At 38.0% G+C, this 20,902-nt stretch overlaps 2 protein-coding genes across 5 annotated transcripts in view; one reads left to right on the plus strand and one right to left on the minus strand.

The window, feature by feature from the left end:
- LACTB2 (lactamase beta 2) overlaps positions 1–9,104 on the minus strand; it is a 35,246-nt gene extending 26,142 nt beyond the window's left edge. For both annotated transcript variants that reach the window (XM_023184037.2, XM_023184036.2), the window contains exons 1-2: positions 8,795–9,104; positions 1,571–1,734 (exon numbers count right to left, since the gene is read on the minus strand). In XM_023184037.2, the coding sequence (XP_023039805.2) occupies positions 1,571–1,734; positions 8,795–8,916 (286 nt within the window). In that variant the 5' untranslated portion in view covers positions 8,917–9,104. The remainder of the gene's footprint in view (positions 1–1,570; positions 1,735–8,794) is intronic.
- A 63-nt stretch (positions 9,105–9,167) lies between these two features.
- Positions 9,168–20,902, plus strand: part of XKR9 (XK related 9) — a 56,154-nt gene continuing 44,419 nt past the window's right edge. The window contains exons 1-4 of one of the 3 annotated variants that reach the window (XM_023184035.2): positions 9,168–9,308; positions 13,140–13,221; positions 16,434–16,544; positions 19,196–19,745. In XM_023184035.2, coding sequence (XP_023039803.2) covers positions 19,474–19,745 — 272 coding nt within the window. In that variant the 5' untranslated portion in view covers positions 9,168–9,308; positions 13,140–13,221; positions 16,434–16,544; positions 19,196–19,473. The remainder of the gene's footprint in view (positions 9,309–13,139; positions 13,222–16,433; positions 16,545–19,195; positions 19,746–20,902) is intronic. The other 2 variants (XM_023184033.2, XM_023184034.2) reach the window with 2 other exon arrangements.

Consider the following 20,902-nt stretch of genomic DNA (forward strand, 5'->3'; position numbering starts at 1 on the left):
TCTTGAACTGCTGGGCTCAAACTATCCTCCTGCCTCAGTCTCCTGAGTAGCTGGGATTATAAGCACACACCACCATCTCTGGCATAAAATAGTTTTTTAATTCACAAGATTTAATAGGTAGATTAAAAGAAGAGGTAAGACAAGATTAAAAGAGGTAAGACAAGAGAAGGAAAAGTCAGACTGAGAGATTTTACGTTCCTGTGGTATACAGTCCCTTTAGATTGGAAGAAAGGAGCTAAGAGGGTAAGGAAGCTTGGTTGCTAGTTTTTTTTATAACTGGCCGCCTGGTGATACTGGGTGTGGTAGCTGAGATGTCCCAATTATTGTCACAAGGCCTAAAAAAGCAGATCTTTACAAATGTTTAAAAATACTAGCTCAATGTAAACGAGCATGAATGTTCTTGACCTCCTTACTGTGCCCTGAATGTGCCAACCACACTCTCATTCCAGCATCTTTGCTCTTGCAATGCTGTTTGCCTGGCAGGCCTTCCTGCCAGGAGCTTGCTCCTTCTGTCTGTCCACTCTGGATATAACAGCCCTTGCCCTTCTCCACTTTACTCTCTCTTCCCTTTCTCTTCTTATACCTTTATTTTCCTGCATAGCATCCATGATGATCTGATCTATTTTTTTCTCTTTTTTTTCATTCTGGTGCCCAGGCTGGAGTGCAGTGGCACAATGATGGCTTACTACAGCCTCAGCTTCCCTGGCTCAAGCAATCTGTCCATCTTGGCTTCCCGAGTAGCTGGGACTTCAGGTGCATGCCACCGTACCAGGGAAACTTTTGTACTTTTTTTGGAGAGACAGGGTCTTGCTATGTTTCCCAAGCTGGTCTTTAACTCCTAAGCTCAAGCAATCCACCCACCTTGACCTCCCAAAGTGTTGGGATTACAGGCATGAGCCACTGCACCCAGACTGATCTATTATTTATTTACCATTAACATCCCTACTGGAATAAAGCTCCATGAGAACAGTGTCTGTTTTGTTCACTGCCATACCCCTTGTGCCAACAACACTGTCTGACATATAACAGTAAAAGGAATATTTGTTTAATGAATGAATGAACGAATCTAGGTATATGATGGTGGGATGAGGAAATAAAGAGATGGAAAATATCAGTACTGTATAGGTTTCAGGGACAATGAATTATCAATACAATGATATCTTCCCTGAATTTCAGCATATCTTAGTAATTGCCTTAAAGTTACAGAAGGCCTGAGATAATCTGTTAGAATGTGAACAATAAGAGCACCTACCTCACAGTATCCACATAAATTGTTTAGTGCAGTGTCTGGCACAGAGTAAATGCTCAACAGTTGTTGGTTATGATTGAGTCTGAATAGTAACTCACATACTAAAGTAAAATTGAGGATTTGAAACAGAAATCAGGACTTTCCGTTCCTCCTTTGTTAAAACTAGGCACAATATTCAACAGTCTCATCAATTTCTAAAAGTACCATTTAAAACTGAGGCATTTAGTAAATGGTTTATAGGCTACTTAGCTCTGTAACTGAAATAAATTATTCTCCAAACATGGCTTTCCTCAATGAGCTTAATGAATGTTTTCTGTTTACCATTATTGATGCTTTTACAAATATCTCCTATGCCTCCAGAATGATCGTGGTGCCAGTGAGTCACTACAATTTCCTGGATTGCTGTGTTAAATTCAGTTAGAGCCTGCTTTAAACAGCGGATATATTCTGGAATTGCTGGTTCTCCAGTGTCAATGAGGATTCTCCTGAAAATTAAATGGAAGATAATCACACAATTGGAACGCTGAGTTGATATTAGCATTATTTTGTACACAGATAATTTACATTAAAGAAACTGCAAAAATTATTTTACTTTCAACATGCTCAAAAACCAGCTATGTCACTTCAGCTTAACTACAGTAATCTCACCCTAAGTTTTCTGAAAAAAATTAGAGCTAAATCTAAGTCTAAACAAGGAATAATAGCAATAATCTTGAACATTTACATAGCAATTAAAGAAAACATGGCACCATTCCAAGGACCTTACATATTTTAACAATTGCATTCCTCATAACAACTGGTTAACATAGATATTTTATCATTATATTTAGAAGTAACTTGCCCAGGTTACTCTACAGATAAATGGCAGAAACATCTTTCAAACCCAGGTATTCTGATGCCAGAATATGTGCTCTTATCTATCTGCCTTTGAGATCTCATATCTCAGTATATTTCAAAAGTTTTATAGATATGAAAGATTTTGATTCAATGGCATCCCTAAAGGAACTAGTCTTTGGCACTATATATAGAACTTATCACTGAAGTTTTATATCAGCACCCTGACACATGAAAATGAAGGCTTTAGTGAAGCATGGGAAAAACGTCTGAGCTATTTTCATTCTTTACTTAGACAACCCAATTAGCTGTTTTTTTTTTGCTTGTGGTTCTGAATCTTCCTTATATTTTGTTTGCCCTTCCTCATGATTTCATGAAGTGGCCTTTATGAAGTTTTGCTGAACTAAAGACATCGGGGTGACATGTGCCTCAAGATCCATTTTTTTTTTTTTTTTTTTTTTGGAGTCAGTGTCTTGCTCTGTCACCCAGGCTGGATGTGATCTCAGCTCATTGCAGCCTTGACCTCCTGGGTGCAAGCGATTCTCCCACATCCACCTCCTGAGTAGCTGGGACTCAGGTATGCACCATCAAGCCCGGCTCATTTTTGTAGAGATGGTATTTCGTCATATTGCCCAGGCTGGTCTCTTAACTCCTGGGGTCAAGCAATCCTCCCACCTCAGCCTCCCAAAGTGCTGGGATTATAGGCGTTGAGCCACCATGCCCAGCTCAAGATCCAATTCACAAACTTCTTTACTTGTGGTGTTTCACAGTAACACCTTACTAATTCATGGTGGCTGACAGATTAGCCTCGATGAAAAGTCTGAGTTATTCATTCATTGATCAATAACTGTTTACGGATTACATAATATTTGCTACAACTTTGTTCTTGCAGTAAGCAGGACAAAACAACCCTGCTTACATTCAACTGTTGGTGAGAAGGGGAACTGCATATGACTGGAAATAAACAATAAAAGTAACACACAATAGAAAGCATTTTGCAAAGCATTAAAATTAAACAGTGAGTAACTGGATGGCTATTTTTTATTGGTTGGTTTGTTTCCCTAACCCTACTCCCAGAGCCAACAAAAACAAACTGGCCTCTCATAAGGGAGGAGGGCAATGGCCTCATAGCCCATTGGCTTCTATCTGCACCCTATGTTTTGTAGCACAGATGTCCTTCAGAAACACAGTGTTGAACTGTCCTATCCGCAGACAGGAGCCCAGGTGGTTACACTGGACCAAGGGGGCATTTATTATAGGGTTCTTTTGGTAGTTGAAATATAAGGAAGAGATGGCTTAAAGAACATTTAGAAGGTACAATCAACCAACAGGATATCTGTTAAACAACTAGATGTGGAAGGAGGGAAACAGTTGGCGATTCCGAGGTTTCTAGGTGGGTGGATTGGTGTGCCATTAATCAAGAAGGTAAACCCTGGAGGGAGCAAATTTGAGATGAGTTTGACTTGGGTCAGAGAGAATTCTGATGCTATTCCTAGCCATCTTACCTCGCTTTTTTTCCATAGCAAAAAAATGTTATTACATGTTATTATCATGTAACATATTATGTATTTACACATTTACTTGTTTATTGTCTATTTCCACACCCAATACCACCCTACAAATTTGAGTCCCTTCAGGGCAGAAAGCTTATCTGTTTGGTTCAAGGAATTTATGGATTTATTTGTTTATCTATAATACATTGTACTGCACTTAGCACTGTGCATATTTAGTCATGCTAAATTAAAAATACACAAGACTATAATACTATGATACCTCCAATAACACTCTCTAGCCCACCCATCCTAGATTTTGGCTGCCTCCATGCATTTGGGGTTATTTACCAGAAATTCTTACTGCCCCTAGAGTCACTGGGACTATTTTTGTGGGTCTTCTGGTCCTCAAAAAGAATCCTTCCACGCTTCAGGTAAGACTCAAATTTTTTCAATCCATCAAGGCCCCACCACTTTGAAAATTATTTCTTAATCCTTGCCTTCCCGTCCTTCCAAGAAACTCTGTTTTGAAATATCTCATAATCTAAAAATGAATATAAATCTCTGTAATTTAAAGACCAGATCACATCACACTGACCAAAAGTCATGACAAAATTAACAGGGTTGATACACAAATTTGATAAAATCTAGTAGCAAAGAAAACAGATCTTTTAGAATGCCTGTGCTGGTTGTTTGCAGGTGAAAGTTTGAGTGACCATATGACTGTGGTACTGAAGAACATGTTCTGGGCCTCCAGTTTTAGATCTCTTAATGGCCCTGTCTTGGTCTAACAAAATTGGAATTGACAAAAGAAGGGCTCTCAAAAGAAAGAAAACAGAACAAAGTTCTGGAATTAATATAATCTATTCAGAACAAAGGAGGGGTGTCTAGATACTATCAAACCTAAAACATGAGTTTGCACCAAGCTTTGAGGGAAAAAAAAAAGTCACACTGATAACATATTACATTGACACAGCAATTTAAACCATTTGGAGCTTTCATATTTACTATTTCTTTTGATCCTCATATCAACTCTAGGAAGGAATTATTACTTTATTAATTATTTATTTTAAGAAAACTAGTCTTCAGAAAGGCTAAGTGATTTGCTCCAGGTCATATAACCAGCAAGAGCCAGTGCCGTGAAGCACTAGATGTTCAGATACAAGGTCTCCATTGAAAACACTGCTTCTCTAGCAGAAGGGGATTGCTTAGGTTAAGTGCTTAGAATCATTCTTTATGTGGCAAAAATAAAACTTCAGCTATACATTTGAAAAAACTGTTAACAGTTTTGACATTGAAAAAAATGTTATTAGTTTCTCCCTTAGCAAACAGTTACTCTAACCATGATGTCTGTGAATAGTTATAATAGATGATTGGATAGTATCATCTCTACGTGGGCTAGCTGACTTTGTTCTTTTTGGTCAAGACAATAATATCCTGTATCTTAGGAGGTCATTTTGCAAATGCAAATTATGCTAATCAAGGGCTCAAGAGAAGAGTATAGATGAATCTGTATAGGTCTATGAACGATTTCTTCACTAGAGCAAAGTGTCTGACACACAGTAGGCACACAATAACTATTTGCTACACGAATGGAGAAAAAAATTTTCAATTGATGGAAAATTAGTAGAATCAAATTCATTGTTATAGGTATTTTATATCAACATTAAGATAGGTATTAACTGGTCTCTATTTGCTGTCATTCTTACAAAATCATTAGATATTTTCTGAACACTTACTATGAGCCCAGTGTTGTCTAGATGTTATGAGGAAAGCAGAAGTGATAAAAATAATAGCTAACACGGTATGTTTTCCATGTGCTAGAACTTGTTAAGTACTTTTCATATATGTTTTTTCACTTAAATTTCACTGAATCCTCATAACATCTAATGAGGTAGGTACTATACAACTTCACTGGGTTGTATCACGCATCTGAAGCTTAGAACTGTCTTGTTCAAAGTAATATGGCTAGTAAATGGCACCAGGATTCTAATCTAGGTAACCAGAGTCCAGAGTTTTAATTCTATTACACTTGACTGCCTTTTTCTATTATCAGCCACACTATCTGCCCACAAAGTATGTACAATTTTGATAGGAAAGGTTAAAATTGCAGCTTTTAGAGGTTCTTGAGCAGAGGAGGAAAGTGAAAATACTGGACAATTTGGCTGTCATTTGTTGATTCAAATGCTTATGGAGTGCTTATGTACTAAGCATCACAGTTAGGTCTAGCAGTGTTTTAGTGAAATTCATTTGGCATTCATGGGCTGATCAGATGAGAAAGGAAGACCAGCTAAAACTATAGTTATCCAGCAGTCTTGGAGTCATTATAGTGAAAATTAAGAGAAAATGTACATAGAATGCTCATTCATTCAGCAACTATTTAGTGTTCTACCTGTACCATGTATAAGGCTCTGTGCTAGGTGCTGGGGATATAGCCATGAATACGCTTTCACTGAACTGATGTTATAGTGGGGTATGAAGGTGTGGAAAGACACTAAGCTTCTTGCACAAAAAAACATTTCATTATCATTGAGATAAGGACCATGAAAAGTATGGAGTGCTTCTAATACAGTCTGATGCGTCAGGGAAGACTTCCATGAGGGAATGGTATTTCAGCTGTGCTCTAAAGGATGAATGAGATTAGCTGGATAAAGAAGGGAGGGAAGAGTGGAAGAAAGAGGAAAGCATGCATCAAGGCCCTGAGACAGGGTACCATAAACCTCATCTGAAACACTATAAAGCCAGCATGGCTGGAATGGGAGAGGTTTGACAGGAGCCTGATAAGACTGATGGAGGTCAGAATACATAAGGCCTTCCAATTTTCATTCCTAACATACCACTCAGGCTACATAGGGAAGATTGGATTGGAAAGAGACAGAAGTAGTCGTACAGAAGCCAGTTAGGAGGCTATTACAGTAGCCTAAGCAAGAGTTGTGCTGGATTGGACTGAGTGGTAACAGGGGACATGAACAGATCTTCGTAATGGCTTGGATATGCAGTAGGAAGCAAATAAATGTCTGGGAGGGTATTTAGGCATTTCCTTTGATGGTTTTGTTTACCAAGATATGAACAACTGGAGGAGGACCTGGCAGTTTTCTGGGAAAAGTTATGAGTTCAGTATGGAAAACACTGAGTTCCAGACAGCAGTGAGTTATGCAAATAGATTTAAAAGTTGGCTACTTAGTCTGAAGATCAAGTTTGGAATTTGAACTGGAGCTATATATTTGGTAGGTAATAATAAACAGATAATAAAGGTAAAGCCAAAGAAGTAGATGAGATCACCTAGAGCAAACAGTAGAAGGACATGAGAGATGAGGATTACATCTTGAATAACTAAAATCATTAAAGATTTGGTAAAGAAGGTGACTCTATCAAGGTGAAAGAGAAAGAGCAGCTCGAGAGGTAAGAGGAAACCTGAAGAATGTGGTGTTGGCAAATTAAGGAGGGAGTGGTCAATGGTGTCAAAGCACTGAAGTTCAAGGAAGATGAGAACAGAAAAAATACCATTGAGGTTAGTGATACAAAAGCTGCTTGTGATCTTAGAACTGTTTTGTGAAGCGGAATGGGTGGATACCAATCTCAGAACATCTGACAAGAGGTCAATTAATATTAATTTCTAGCCACCTTTTACTGTACACGTTTTACTTTATACAGTAGCATCATCTACACTTATTTCTAGCTCAACTATACAGACTCTCTAGTTCAACTATATGGAGAAATAATTTACATAGTGCAAGTAATTCCACTGGCCATTCCACTCCATTAATTTATGTGAGCAACAGTGTTAAGTAATTTAAGACAGGCGACTATAAATCTGCTTTTCCCTCAGTTAGTCTTTAAGTCTCTTTCAGCACTAGCACTTTGCTACGTTGAGTGTGATTCTAGTGTTTAAAGATACAGTGTGTATTTTTTGTACAACATAGCCCCTAAACACAAGCCAATTTCTTCATCTGGTTTTCAAACAGAATCAGCCATCTGTTTCAACGCTGGGAAAAAGGCAGGTTGTGCTGAACTTACTGAGACAATACACTGATCTCCAACATGGTGTTCTTGTAAGAGACTTTCCAGGGTAATTCTGATAATACGCATCTTTTGTCTGAGGTATTGACTAGTTTAAGATGACACACTGAAGAGAGACCGCCTATGAATTTACTTGGTTGAGGGACTTCCAGCCAAGACAGACTGTAACCTAGAGATCTGGCATTTTTCCTGCTTAATTCTCTATCCTCCTAGATTCTGGTGGTAGCCTAAACCTTTGGTAACTACCTGACCCTGCCTTGTTTACTCTGAGCTTAATCTTTTACCTGCCCACCTTGCAGGTCTGCTGCTTCTAAAATTCTTATTTACTGGAAAAACGCCAAACAGTAGACACTTCCAAGGAAAACTCAATTAACTGTACTTACTAAATCGTTTTTAGTAATCAATTATATTTTAAAAATTATTTATGTCTTGACTGCGCATTAAATTCTATGCTCAAGAGACTACATTTTCTTGGTTCATCCAGTAAAGACTCCAAAAGTTGCTAAATGCCTAAGACTTACTATGCAGTAAACCAAATCTCCCATTCCTGCATAATTTCACTAAAACAGAATGCAGTTAAACAAGAGCAAAAGTATATTCTTAGAAATACAGGTGTGTTACTGTGTCTGCAAATTAAACTCAAACAGGGTCATACACAATTGAAACAAAAAACTTCTCCAAATTAGTTACGTCAGCTCCTCTTAGGATCCCACAGGCTACAGACAACCAATTTGGAAGCCAAGAGAATCCTGCCCTCTGCTGCTGAGTTGAGGAAATCGCCTCAACATAATTAATCGCTTTTGAGAAGGGAAGTTACACTCTGGGCAAAACACCAGTTAAAGTCAAGAAAGCAGAGTAAACGCTTTCTTGGACTCTTGACATCAGAATTTTCTCAAGTTTAAACACGCACACTCTGGCATTCAAATATCAAGCAGAGTAAATCGGGTTTCAAAACAGGAAGTTTCTTTTTTTTTTTTCCCATTTCTCGCTAAATTAGAGAGCTATCACTCGGGGTGGTCGTATTTTAGCTAGCTTCGAGATCCGAGTGTCTTGCGTGCAGTCCTGGCGGGCCGCTAGGCGCGGGGCTGCCCTGCTAGGGACAGGACGCGGCGCTCTCCACTGCCCGCACACCCGCGATCAGTCACAGCCCGGGCTCCGCGGCCTGCCGCGTACGTTGGGGAGGTTGGAGAAGAACGTTTACCTGGGGCCGGTCCCCACTAGGTAGGTGTTAGTGCCCTGGAGGGTCATGGGACCCGGGTTACAGCCCAACACACGCACGACTCGATTGGACAGCCGCTCGACGCGCTGCAGTATAGCAGCCATTCCCACCACAGCCGGCGTCGCAGTGTTGCCTATCTGGATACTCCACTGCGGAACAAACCAACAGGCGGGGGACAGCGGGTAGCGTCCATGTGACGCCGCGCAAGCCGGGAGGGAGGGGATTGGCTAGCGGGGACGGGGGCGGGGGAAGGGGGCAGGTATCATATGACACCGCGGGCGAGGTGGGGCGGAACCAGAGGTCACGTGACGCCGCGCCGGCTGCGCCGGCAGTGGTGGGAAGGCTGGCGCGAGGCGTGAGGTGGTGTGAGGCGAAGCGGGAATCTGGCTCTGTCACGGGGGCTGGTGCTTCACGGGTTTGTGTCCTAGACAGGCGAGTGGATCCAAGTGGGCGAGAGACATTTTAGTCGGGAAGAGTCTTGTGATGGGGCAGACAGGTTTGGTAACTGTTCGTTAGTCAGTAGTAAATCCCAGGAAAGATTGCCAGTCAGACTTTTAGGCAGTGGCTGTGTGTGTGTATGTGTGTAGTAGTAGTAGCCTGTTCATCTTTTTTTTTTTTTTTTTTTTTTTTTTTTTGTGAGACGGAGTCTCGCTCTGCCGCCCAGGCTGGAGTGCGGTGGCGCTGTTTCGGCTCACTGCAAGCTCCGTCTCCCGGGTTCACGCCATTCTCCTGCCTCAGCCTCCTGAGTAGCTGGGACTACAGGCACCTGCCACCACACCCGGCTAATTTTTAGTAGAGATGGGGTTTCAGTGTGTTAGCCAGGATGGTCTCGATCTCCTGACCTCAGGTGATCCACCCGCCTCGGCCTCCCAAAGTGCTGGGATTAGAGGTGTGAGCCACCATGCCTGGCCATCCTGTTCATCTTTTATAATAAATACTGGTAAGACATATTTACTTAGTACTTCCTACTGTGCCTGAGTGCTTTCTACAAACATCCCACTTAACTCCTTTAATCCTCAAAACATTATTAAGAGGTGGACACCATTTCTGTTACAAATGATAAACGGGAATTGGGCGGCTGCCCAGGTGACAGAGTCTGCGTGTGCAGCCTTGCTCCTACCTGCCTCGCACTAACACTTGACCCCCTCTGTGAGATTCAAGGAGCATGCCTCTGCCTCCCAGTGTTACCGGCCTGCCCAGAGAGCTAGGCTGGTCTTGTGGAGCTGTTTTATGTCCAAGATGGCAGGGACTCATTTTCTCTGTAACAAGTTGGTTTCTAATCAGCCAAGTATTAACTATCCAGTGTTAACTACCGCTTCCCATTAAAAAAAGTTGAGTTATAAATTACCTAAAAGAAAATACACAGATCCTGTAGTCAGTTCATCGAGTTCATTCTCCTACATCAGGCATTTCAATCTGTCAATATGTATTTACTATAGCCATCAATTAATGGCTATTCAGGCAGGAAGCTATGCACATCTTCCCTTTTTAAGAACTCTGCTGAAAAGTCCTCCTGAGAATCGGGGCACACCCATTCTTTTATCCTTTAGCTTAATTTCCTTAACTTACTTATTTACTTACAGGGTCTGGCTTTCACCCAGGCTGTAGTGCAGTGGCATTATCATAGCTCACTGTAACCTTGAACTCTTGAGCTCAAGCGATTCAGGTGATCCTCCTGCTTTGGTCTCCCAAAGCACTAGGATTACAGGCTTGAGCCACCATGCCTGGCTGAAATAAAGTTTTTAGCTCCCACATATGAATGAGAATATGTGATATTTGTCTTTCTATGCTTGGATTATTTCACTTAGCATAGTAACCTCTAGTTCCATCCATGTTGCTGCAAATGACATGATTTCATTATTTTTTTATGGCTAAATAGTATTTTATTATGTGTATATATCACATTTTCTTTATCCATTTGTTTGTTGATGGACTTTTAGGTTGATTTCATATCTTTCCTATTGTGAATAATGCTGCGATAAACATGCAGGTGCAGTTCTCCCTTTGATACACAAATAGTAGTGGGATTGCTAGATCATATGATAGTTCTATGTGTGTGTGTGTGTGTGTGTGTGTGTATGTGTGTATTTTATAAATCTCTGTACTGTTTTCCATAGCGGTTGTACTAATTTACATTCCCACCAACTGTGTATGAGAGTTCCTTTTTCTCTACATCCTCTCCAGCATTTGTTATTGTCTTTTTAATAACAGCTATTCTAACTGGTGTAAGATGATATCTCATTATGGTTTTGATTTGCATTTCCCTGATGATTAGAGATGTTGAGCATTTTTTTCACATATTTTTTGGCCATTTGTATGTCTTCTTTTGAGAATTGTCTATTCATGTTCTTTACCCTCTTTTTGATGGGATTATTTGTGTTTTCTCTTGTTGAGTTGTTTGAGTTTCTTGTATGTTCTGGATATTAGTCCCTTGTCAGATGAATAGTTTGCAGATACTTTCTTCTGTTCAGCAGATGTCTCTGCACCCTGTTCATTGTTTCCTTTGCTGTGCAGAAGCTTTTTCATTTAATAGAGTCAAATTTGTCTGTTTTTATTTTAGTTGTATGTGCTTTCGAGGTCTTAGCCACAAAATCTTTGCCTGAACCAATGTCCTTATGTATTTTACCTATCTTTTTTTCTAGTAGTTTTATAGTTTAAGGTCTTACATTTAATCCTTCTTGAGTTGGCTTTTGCATATGTTGAGAGACAGGGTCCAGTTTCTTTAGCTTTTTTTAAAAATTAAACTTTCACCTGCACTTTCCTTTTGGATTCCATTTAATCAATTGCCAAGCTCCTCATTTGGCAGATGAAGAAATAGGCCAAATGATTTAAAAGTAAGGCAACTTGCATAGGGTCATACCAGGAGATACTAGAAGAAGAGTACAAATAGAGGGTAGATAGTAGCTATGTTTTAGATGAGATAAAATTGAGGTAATTGTGGTATATCCAGATGAAGAAACCTATAGACAGGTAGATACATTTTTTGGTTGGGTACAGTGGCTCACGCCTGTAATCCCAGCACTTTCAGAGGCTGAGGCAGGAGGATCACTTGAGGTCAGGAGTTCGAGACCAGCCTGACCAACATGGCAAAACCCTGTCTCTGCTAAAAATACAAAAATTGGCTGGGCATGGTGGCAGGTACCTGCAATCCCAGCTGCTTGGGAGACTGAGGCAGGAGAATCACTTGAACCCAGGAGGCGGAGGTTGCAGTGAGCTGAGATCGCGGCACTGCATTCCAGCCTGGGCAACAGAGACTCTGTCTCAAAAAAAAAAAAAAAAAAAAGACACAAAGTTAAGTCTTTGTGAATATGTTTAGAAATGTGACTTGAAGTTTAAGTTCCTCTCCAAGAAATCAGATCAAAGATTTTTTACGTTCTGTTCAGTCACATTTACAATAGTTTATTATCTACTTACAACATGCAAAGTAATGTTGTAGATGTATTGAGGGCATGTTAAAAATGAATAAGATAGTCTTTGCTTTCTAGAGGGTCATAACCATGAAGGAGATACTTTTAAAGTATATGTGGGTTCAGGTATGGTGGCTCATGCCTGTAATCCTAGCACTGTTGGGAAGCTGAGTCTGGAGGAGTACTTGGGCTCAGGAGTTCGAGGTTATAGTGAGCTATGATTGTGCCACTGTACTCCAGCCTGAGTGATGGAACAAGACCTTGTCTCTTAAAAAAAAGCATATATGGGTAAATACTAGAAGAGATGTACAGCTGAAGTAATGAGATGGCAAGGAGAAAGGCGAGAAACATATTTATTGGGATGATCTGGGAAAGCATAAAGATGGTGGGTTTTGAGCTGATTCTTAAAGGATTGACAGAATTTCGTCAGATAGATGGCAGTTTTTCTAGACAGCAGAAAATAACCTTGAGCAAAGGCTTGGAAATAGAAGGAAAGCAGCGCTTATTTGGGAATACAGACCAACAATCATATGCTCTTGGGGGCATACGATTTGAGAATGTATAAGGTTGAAAAGTAGGTAGGGCTAAGTTAATGATACTTTGTTAGAGTACTTCAGATTTAAGAACCTCCTTTTCAAACATGACATGTTATCCATTTGGATATGTTATGAGGCAAATTGCATTTTCTAGACTTATTTGACAAATACAGTGAAAGCTTGGAACCTAGTCAGCCCATGAAAGGACCTATGCTATTTCTTCCCCTCAATGAGATAGTTATAAAAGGGTGTACTGAATTCATAATGACACAGACTTTTATCACTAGATTAGAAAATGCCACATGTGACTAACAGGTGATTTCAGTTTCATTTTAGTATTCGATCTTAAAGGTTTACACATCCTTTAATTATGCTTGTTTTTAGTGAAGAAGAAGTAAAACATTCACAAGATGAAGATTTTTCCAGAAGGGACTTTGAATCAAAGGTGGCTTTTTATATTTGACAAGTAAGTCTGTATTTTATATGTGTTAAATTTGGTTGACAAGGGAAAGTTTCCTAGTTTTAATTTCTTTAAATAGCTGCCTTATCTCAGATAGTTGTACAGTGGGCAAAAGTTGTGTATTTTGACTGGCAACCAGGTAGCCACATAGCTAGGTTGATATTTGGAATTGGATTGAAACTGTCTATGTTAAACCATTCTTGCATTGCTGTAAAGAAATGCTTGAGACTAGGTAATTTATAAGAAAAGAGGGCCAGGTGCAGCGGCCCATGGCTGTAGTCACAGCACTTTGGGAGGCCAACGTGGGTGGGTCACTTGAGGTCAGGAGTTCGAAATCAGCCTGCCCAATATGGCGAAACCCTATCTCTAATAAAAATACAAAAATTAGCCAGGTGTGGTAGCGTGCGCCTATAGTCCCAGCTAGTTGGGGAGGCTGAGGCAGGAGAATCACTTGAACCTATTGTCTTTGATATTAGCACTTGACTCCTTTTTAGTTATGCAAGTATCTTTAGCAAGTGGTTGCTCTACAGCCTGCTTGGAGTCCTCTTCTGAAGAAGCTTTTTTTTCTTTTTTTACCTAACCAGGCTGCACATTTTTCAAACTTTTATGCTCTGCTTCCTGTTTAAATATAAATTCAAATTTTAAGTCATTTCCTTGCTCCCACATCTGGGCATAGGTTGTTAGAAGCAGCCAGTGCACATCGTGAATGCTTTGCTACTTAGAAATTTCTTCTGCGAGATATCCTAAATCATCACTCTGAAGTTCAAACTTCCATAGATCTCTAGGGCACAAATACAATCCAACCAAGCTTTTTGCTGAGGCATAACGTGGGTGATCTTTGCTTCACTTCTGAATAAGTTCTTCATTTCCATCTGAGACATCAGCAGCCTGGACTTGACTGTCCATATCATTATTGACATTTGGCTCACAACTTTTAACCAGTCTCTAAGAAGGTCCAAACTTTCCCTCATCTTCCCATCTTCCTCTGAGTCTTACAAACTCTTTCAGTCTCTGCCTATTACTCCGTTCCAACACTGTTTCCATGTTTTCAGGTATCTTTATACCAAAACTTTACTACTGGTGCCAATTTTCTGTGTTAGGCCATTCTTGCACTGCTGTAAAGAAATACCTGAGACTGGGTAATTTATAAGAAAAGAAGTTTAATTGGCTTATGGTTCTTCAGGCTGTACAGGAAGCAAAATGCCAGAATCTGCTTTTGGGGAGGCCTCAGGAAGCTTTCAATCATGGCAGAAGGTGAAGAGGGAGCAGGTGTCTCACATGGTGAGAGCAGGAGCAAGAAAGAGAGTAGTGGGGGAGACACAACGCTTTACAACAACCAAATCTTACTCACTATCATGAGGACAGCACCAAATCATGAGGGATCTACCCCTATGACCCAAAACCTTCCACCAGGCCTCACCTCCAACATGGGGGATTACAATTCAACATGAGATTTGGTAGGGACATATATTCAGACTATATCATTGTCCTATTAAGTCAGTAAGTGTAAGAAGTCCCCTATGAAGCCAAATTTTGTAGATGGCATTATTTTACCTAAAGTGGTACCAGAATAGTGATCAACCATAGAGATAGAGATGAACTGTTCTTAATACAAGTTATACAACTATGTGGTTATTGAAAGACCTGCAGGCTCTCTTTATCAGATCTGCTATATGTATTAGCTTGCTGTGTAGGTTTCCTTCTACTTAGGTTTCCTTCTACTTGGTGTTATGTTCTGTCTGACTAAATTAGGAATATGGATATTACCATATTAGATTAATCTATTGTATCTAATGTTCTGCCAGTAACAGTTTCTGTTTCTTGGAAATTATTCTTTCCATCTTGTAAAAGTTGACTCAAAACTGCTAGTGTTGGCCAGGTATGGTACCTGTGCTGATAGTCCCAGCTACTCAGGAGGCTAAGGTGGGTGTATCATTTGAGCACAGGAGTTCAAGACCAGCCTGGGTAATATAGAGAGACCCTGTCTCTTAAAACAAGCAAACAAACAAACCAACAAACAACCCAAACCTGCTACTACATTTTTGTTACTCATGCCAGGTAAAGGAAACTCTCTTTATGGGTTGAGAGATTAAGAAATGCACATATGGAATACTGAAGTATTATAGTCTGTAATTTTAAGGAAATTATCTACATTTAAAATCACTTAAAGCAAAATTTTAGCTTAACTATTGTGTTTTAGTCAACTTTTATTCTTTTGAACATGTTCTCAGACTATAAAGTTTTGCTGAGAAGAGGCAGTGGAAAATAAGTTAAAGAAAAAGAAAATTAACAAAAAATCTTTTTTTTTTGTTTTGTTTTGTGACAGGGTCTCACTTTGTTGCCAGACTAGAGTGCAGTGATGCCGTGTCAGTTCACTGCAACCCCCACTTCTTGGGCTAAAATGATCCTCCCACCTCAGCCTCCCAAGTAACTGACACTATAGGAACATACTACCATGCCTGGCTAATTTTTGTTATTTTTTTTTTTTTTGTAGAGGCGGGGTTTTATCATGTTGCCCAGCCTGGTCTTGAACTCGTGGACTCAAGTGATCCTCCTGGCTCAGCCTCCCAAAGTGTTGAGATTACAAGCATGAGCTACTGCACCTGGCCAAGATTTTTGTTTAGAAAGGCTTAGATCACATCATTTGCAATTCTAACTATATTCCCCTCTCCCTTTAATTTCACTACAAAGAATAATATACGATAATAATAATAATAATAATAATAATAATAATAATAATAATGTGTAGTCTATCTCAAATCTATAGACTTTCTATGCCTAAGTGTTATACTCACACAACTATAAATGTTTTCTGTTTTCTTTTCAGATACTGTGTAAGTATATTGTGGGTAGGACCTGAGCATTGGAGGCAAACAGATTTTACTCATTAGAGATAACTCACCTAAATACCGAACACCTCTATGCCTCAGTTTTCTGGTTTGCAAAATAGAGTCAATAATACTGTTTTCAAAGGGATTTGTGAGGATTAAATGAAATAATTTATGCCAAAAAACTTCACTTTTAGTAAACACCTAGCAGTAGTAGCTATTATTACTACCATCTGTTCTTTTATATATGCATTTTTTTCTTAGTATAAAGCTTAAGAAATTATGTTTTGAAGAATGATATTAGAACAGGATTTGTATACACATTAAACATATCCAATAGAACCATGCTGAGGAATTTCTGACAATATTTTATGAAACTTATTTTTGGAGGATTCAAAATCTAGTGCATTAGACTTTTGAACTAGCTGTTCCTTCAAGCTGGAAAGCTTTTCCATCTCATATTCACATGGCCAATTTCACTACTCAGATGCCACCTTCTCAGTGAGTCCTGCCCTGACCAGTCTAATTAATGTCGCAGCCCACGATATGCGCATCTCTACTGTAATTGCTGAACTTCCTTACTATGCTTTTTTTTTCCATAGCACTTACCACCTTCTAATATAATATTTGATTTATTTATTCATTATTTTTATTGTTAATTGACTATATTTCAAATTTTATGTTTAAAAATGATACATAATGTAAATATTTTTGAGGTGCATGTGATAATTTAATACGTTAATATAATTTATAAAGATCAAATCATTGTAATTGAGATACTCCTCAATTATCTTTCTGTGCTAGGATATAAGTTCCAAAGGGGCAGGAATACTTGTCTCTCATCACTTGATATATCCAGAAGAGCCTAAAACAGCACATGGTAGGTTCTAAGTAAATATTTAATTAGTTCAATTGAGCAGAACCTCCCAATTAACCTCATCTTCCTAAACCCCATGTATATGTTGGCTTGAGGTCTTTCATTTTAACATAGGAAACCTACTGCAGGGAAATTCATGGCCCACTAGATTTTAAAAACTCAGTTTTTAAACTGTTTTTTTTTTTTTCTGTCCTGTTGGTCACAATGTTCTTGACAGGAGAAGCAGTGATCATAACTGTTGCTTTATTCTGTGAGAAGAATGAAATACCTTTTAATATTATTCTGAAGACTTTTAAAGTAAATACTTGTAAGTGATAAAATGATGAGAACACAGTAAGTATTAGTTTGTGTGTGTATTTTTTTAGTAAACATTCACCTTGGTGTGTTTAAAGTAATAAATATTTTTTATAGAAATATAGTGTGTTAATTGGTCTGGCTGCCATAGCAGAATACCACAGACTTGTTAGCTTAAACAATAGAAATTTATTTTTTGACAGTTCTGGACACTGGAAGTCCAAGGTCAATGTGCCAGCAGGGTTGGTTTCTGGTGAGGTTCTCTCTCCTTGGGTTACATATGGCTGCCTACTTGTGTCCTCATGTGGCCTTTTCTCTGGTGTTGCTTCCTCTTCTTGTAAGAACACCAGTCCTGTTGCATCAGGGCCCCAGAGCTCATTTCTCCCTCCTTACCTTTGAGATCATACCATAGTACTTTTTTACAAAACATTATATGATGTAAAGTCAGAGATTGCAAACTCATATGCTTACAGAGGCCAGGCAAGCGGTCAGCAAGGTCATAATGATAACTTAGCATTTATTGAGCCCTAACTGTGTGCCAAGTACTTTTCTAGGGGTTTGTTTATATGTATTACATGTATTATCTTTCTTGACCTTCACAACAACCCTATAAGGTATATACCATTATTCTCTCCACATTTTAGATGAAGAAAATAAGGTATAAGGCTGAAAAGAACACATTTAAGGACACATAGCTAGTAGGTAACTGTATTAACATTGAAATCCAGCTGTTGAAATGCCTGAAATGGGCCAGATGACTACTGTGATGAACAGGAGACAGCATGCCCCATCTAAAGGGGCAGCCCCTGCTCATGAAGGAGTAATCTAGTATAGAGGATCTTTCTGTTTTTTGATAGCAGTTAAACATTTGCATTTTTTGTGAAATGTTGGCAATTAATTAGGAAAACAAACCAAAAAACCACCAATGAGTCAGACAAATCTTGTATACAGATTGCATTCATTCAGACTGTTTATAAAATAGTAATAATAGTAGAATCTACATTTTAAGTGATAGAAGAATTAAATTGGGCATTTTATATACAACATTTTGCTCAGTGCATGGCACATAGTAGTAAGTAAATGTTAACTTTTATTAGTAGCATAAACATTTTCTCCAGTCATTGAGATTCTGCGTAAGTATCATTTACTATTGTTTTTATTTAAAAAAATTATATACCTAGCAACATCAGTATAGGTCTGTTGTTAAAAAAAACTCAAAAAAATATAGCAATATAGAGAGAAAACAACTGAAGTTGCATGTGCTTCCTTCTCTCAACCCTCTTCCTCTCTCCATATATAATTAAAAACCATAAATAGTGTATAGTATTTATCTTTCTGGGATTTGCTTTTTTCACTTAAAACATCTTGAAGATCTTCCAAAGTGAGTTCATACAAAGCTGCTTTACTCTTTTTAAAAGCTGCATGGTGTATCCTTTAGTATGGATGTACCATAATCTATTGAACTAGGCCTCTCAATTGTCATTTAGGTAGTTTTCAGTATTTCGCTCTTATAAAAAAGGCTCTGCAAAGATTATCTTTTTGCACATTTTTGAATATTTCCCTAGGATAGAATCCTAGATGGAATTGCTGGGCCAAAAGCATATTAAGAATTGTTACAACTATTGCACCTTTGTTACATATATTTTAGTAGTTTTGTAATATTCTATTTTATGAATCTACCTTTATTTACTTTACCATTTCCTTATGTTGAAATATTTAGGTTGTTTCCAATTTGCCACTATAAATAGTCATGTGATAAATATCTTTGTGGGTAGGTCATATTTTTAAAAGATAAATAGTCTGAGAGGAAGTTATCAACTATCAAGTATATTTTTGAGACTTTCCCAAAGTTGTTATAAGAACTGTTTTTACTGGCAATATGTTATTTTTAGAAAAAGTAGAGCTTTGATGAAATCATTGCCAAGCATTTTTAATATTATACTTAAGATATTTTGGAACTTAAATATCTGTTTTATTTTAGGTCTTGTCATCTGTAATGAAGATCATTGTGAAACAGAAGATTGATTAAAGCCTTGTAACATTGGACCTAGATTGGAGATTTAGAAAAGAAAGTCAAAATTAGTCACTTTGGTATTAGTGTTCCCATTTCATAATATTTATTCTTTCTTCTAAATAGATTTAGGGAGTAGAAATTAAAATTCAATGCTATACCAAAGGATATACTAATATTTGTTCGGCTTTTTTTCTCTTTTTGTGAGGGAGAAAAAAGTAGATAACGAAAAGCTATAGTCATTCATAATGAAATATACTAAACAGAATTTTATGATGTCAGTTCTTGGCATTATAATCTACATAGCTGATTTAATTGTGGACATATGGGTATCTGTCAGATTTTTCCATGAAGGACAGTATGTTTTTAGTGTTTTAGCATTAAGCTTTATGCTTTTTGGAACACTTGTGGTTCAGTGTTTCAGTTATTCTTGGTTCAAGGCTGATTTAAAGAAAGCAGGCCAAGAAAGTCAGCATTGTTTTCTTCTACTTCATTGCTTGCAAGGAGGAATTTTTACAAGGTAAGCATACGTGTTTAATCATTACCACTGTTTTTCTTTTATCCAAACAGAAGCTACCTTTATGTATCTGGATAGTCAAATGTACAAAGATCCCTTATTTGCAGGAAGCACAAAGGTTACTTGCTCCTCACTATTGTGCTTATGTAAGTCATTGCCATACTGTCAGAATTTTCCAGGTTCATTAATAAAAATGTTTAAATTTATCTAATTGGGTTACCTTTTCTGATATGAACTCAGTTTTCACGAGAAGGAAAAAGACATTTCTGTGTCGTACAGAACTTTTATCTTCTCTGTATATTCTATGTCTGATTGTGTAAATATGACATTTCGCTTGTAACTGAGAGAGTACTCACTTTTTTATACTTATCATTGATTTAACTAAATGAAATTTTTGCTGCAATAATGCAGTAGCTATGTGGTTAGCTAGGTACAGAGTCATAGAACTAAAGCAGCCTTAAGAATCATCTTGTTATAGGTAGAGAAACTAGACTCTAAATAGGCCCTCAGAATTCCATGATTCTCTGTATATTTCATTTTATATCTCCATTATTCCTTTAAGTGATTCTACTTTTGATTCTGTCCTGTCAAAAAGCAACAAATTCATGACCCTTAGTTGAATGTATTAAAAAAATTCCAGGCTTTTCTTATATTAATTAATGGGAATAATGTCCTTGTATATATGTGGAGACTTATAATTTTCAAAGTATCTTCACGTATTTTGCCTTTTTGAAGCTATAGTTATTATGTTTTTAATAAGTAAAAGAAACAGAATGTGCAATGAGAAAGAAGTTTACAGGTTTTAGGAAAAGCTGGAAAGAAAGTGCTTTAGTTGTTGGTATTAGAAGTCAATTTTCGAACTGCACATTCTCAGTAAGATGCAAATGTTTAAAGAAATACAGTAAAAGTGCTGATGAACAAATACATATGTAATAGGTAAGATTAAATGAGTATTCTGTGTGAGAAATATTGAGAATTATGTAGTTGTAATATTGAAGAAAGACAAAAGTTGCTTTTGCAAGGAATTTAGAAATATGGTAAATTCTCTGTTATTTGCCATTCTAATAATGGAAAATTTGCACATCTGCAGAACTATTTTCATCAGCATTCAAATTAGGACCTTAAGGTACATTGTGTTGTAAATTATAAATTGTATTATA

Source organism: Piliocolobus tephrosceles, chromosome 7 (assembly GCF_002776525.5).
Source record: "Piliocolobus tephrosceles isolate RC106 chromosome 7, ASM277652v3, whole genome shotgun sequence".
NCBI lineage: Eukaryota > Metazoa > Chordata > Mammalia > Primates > Cercopithecidae > Piliocolobus > Piliocolobus tephrosceles.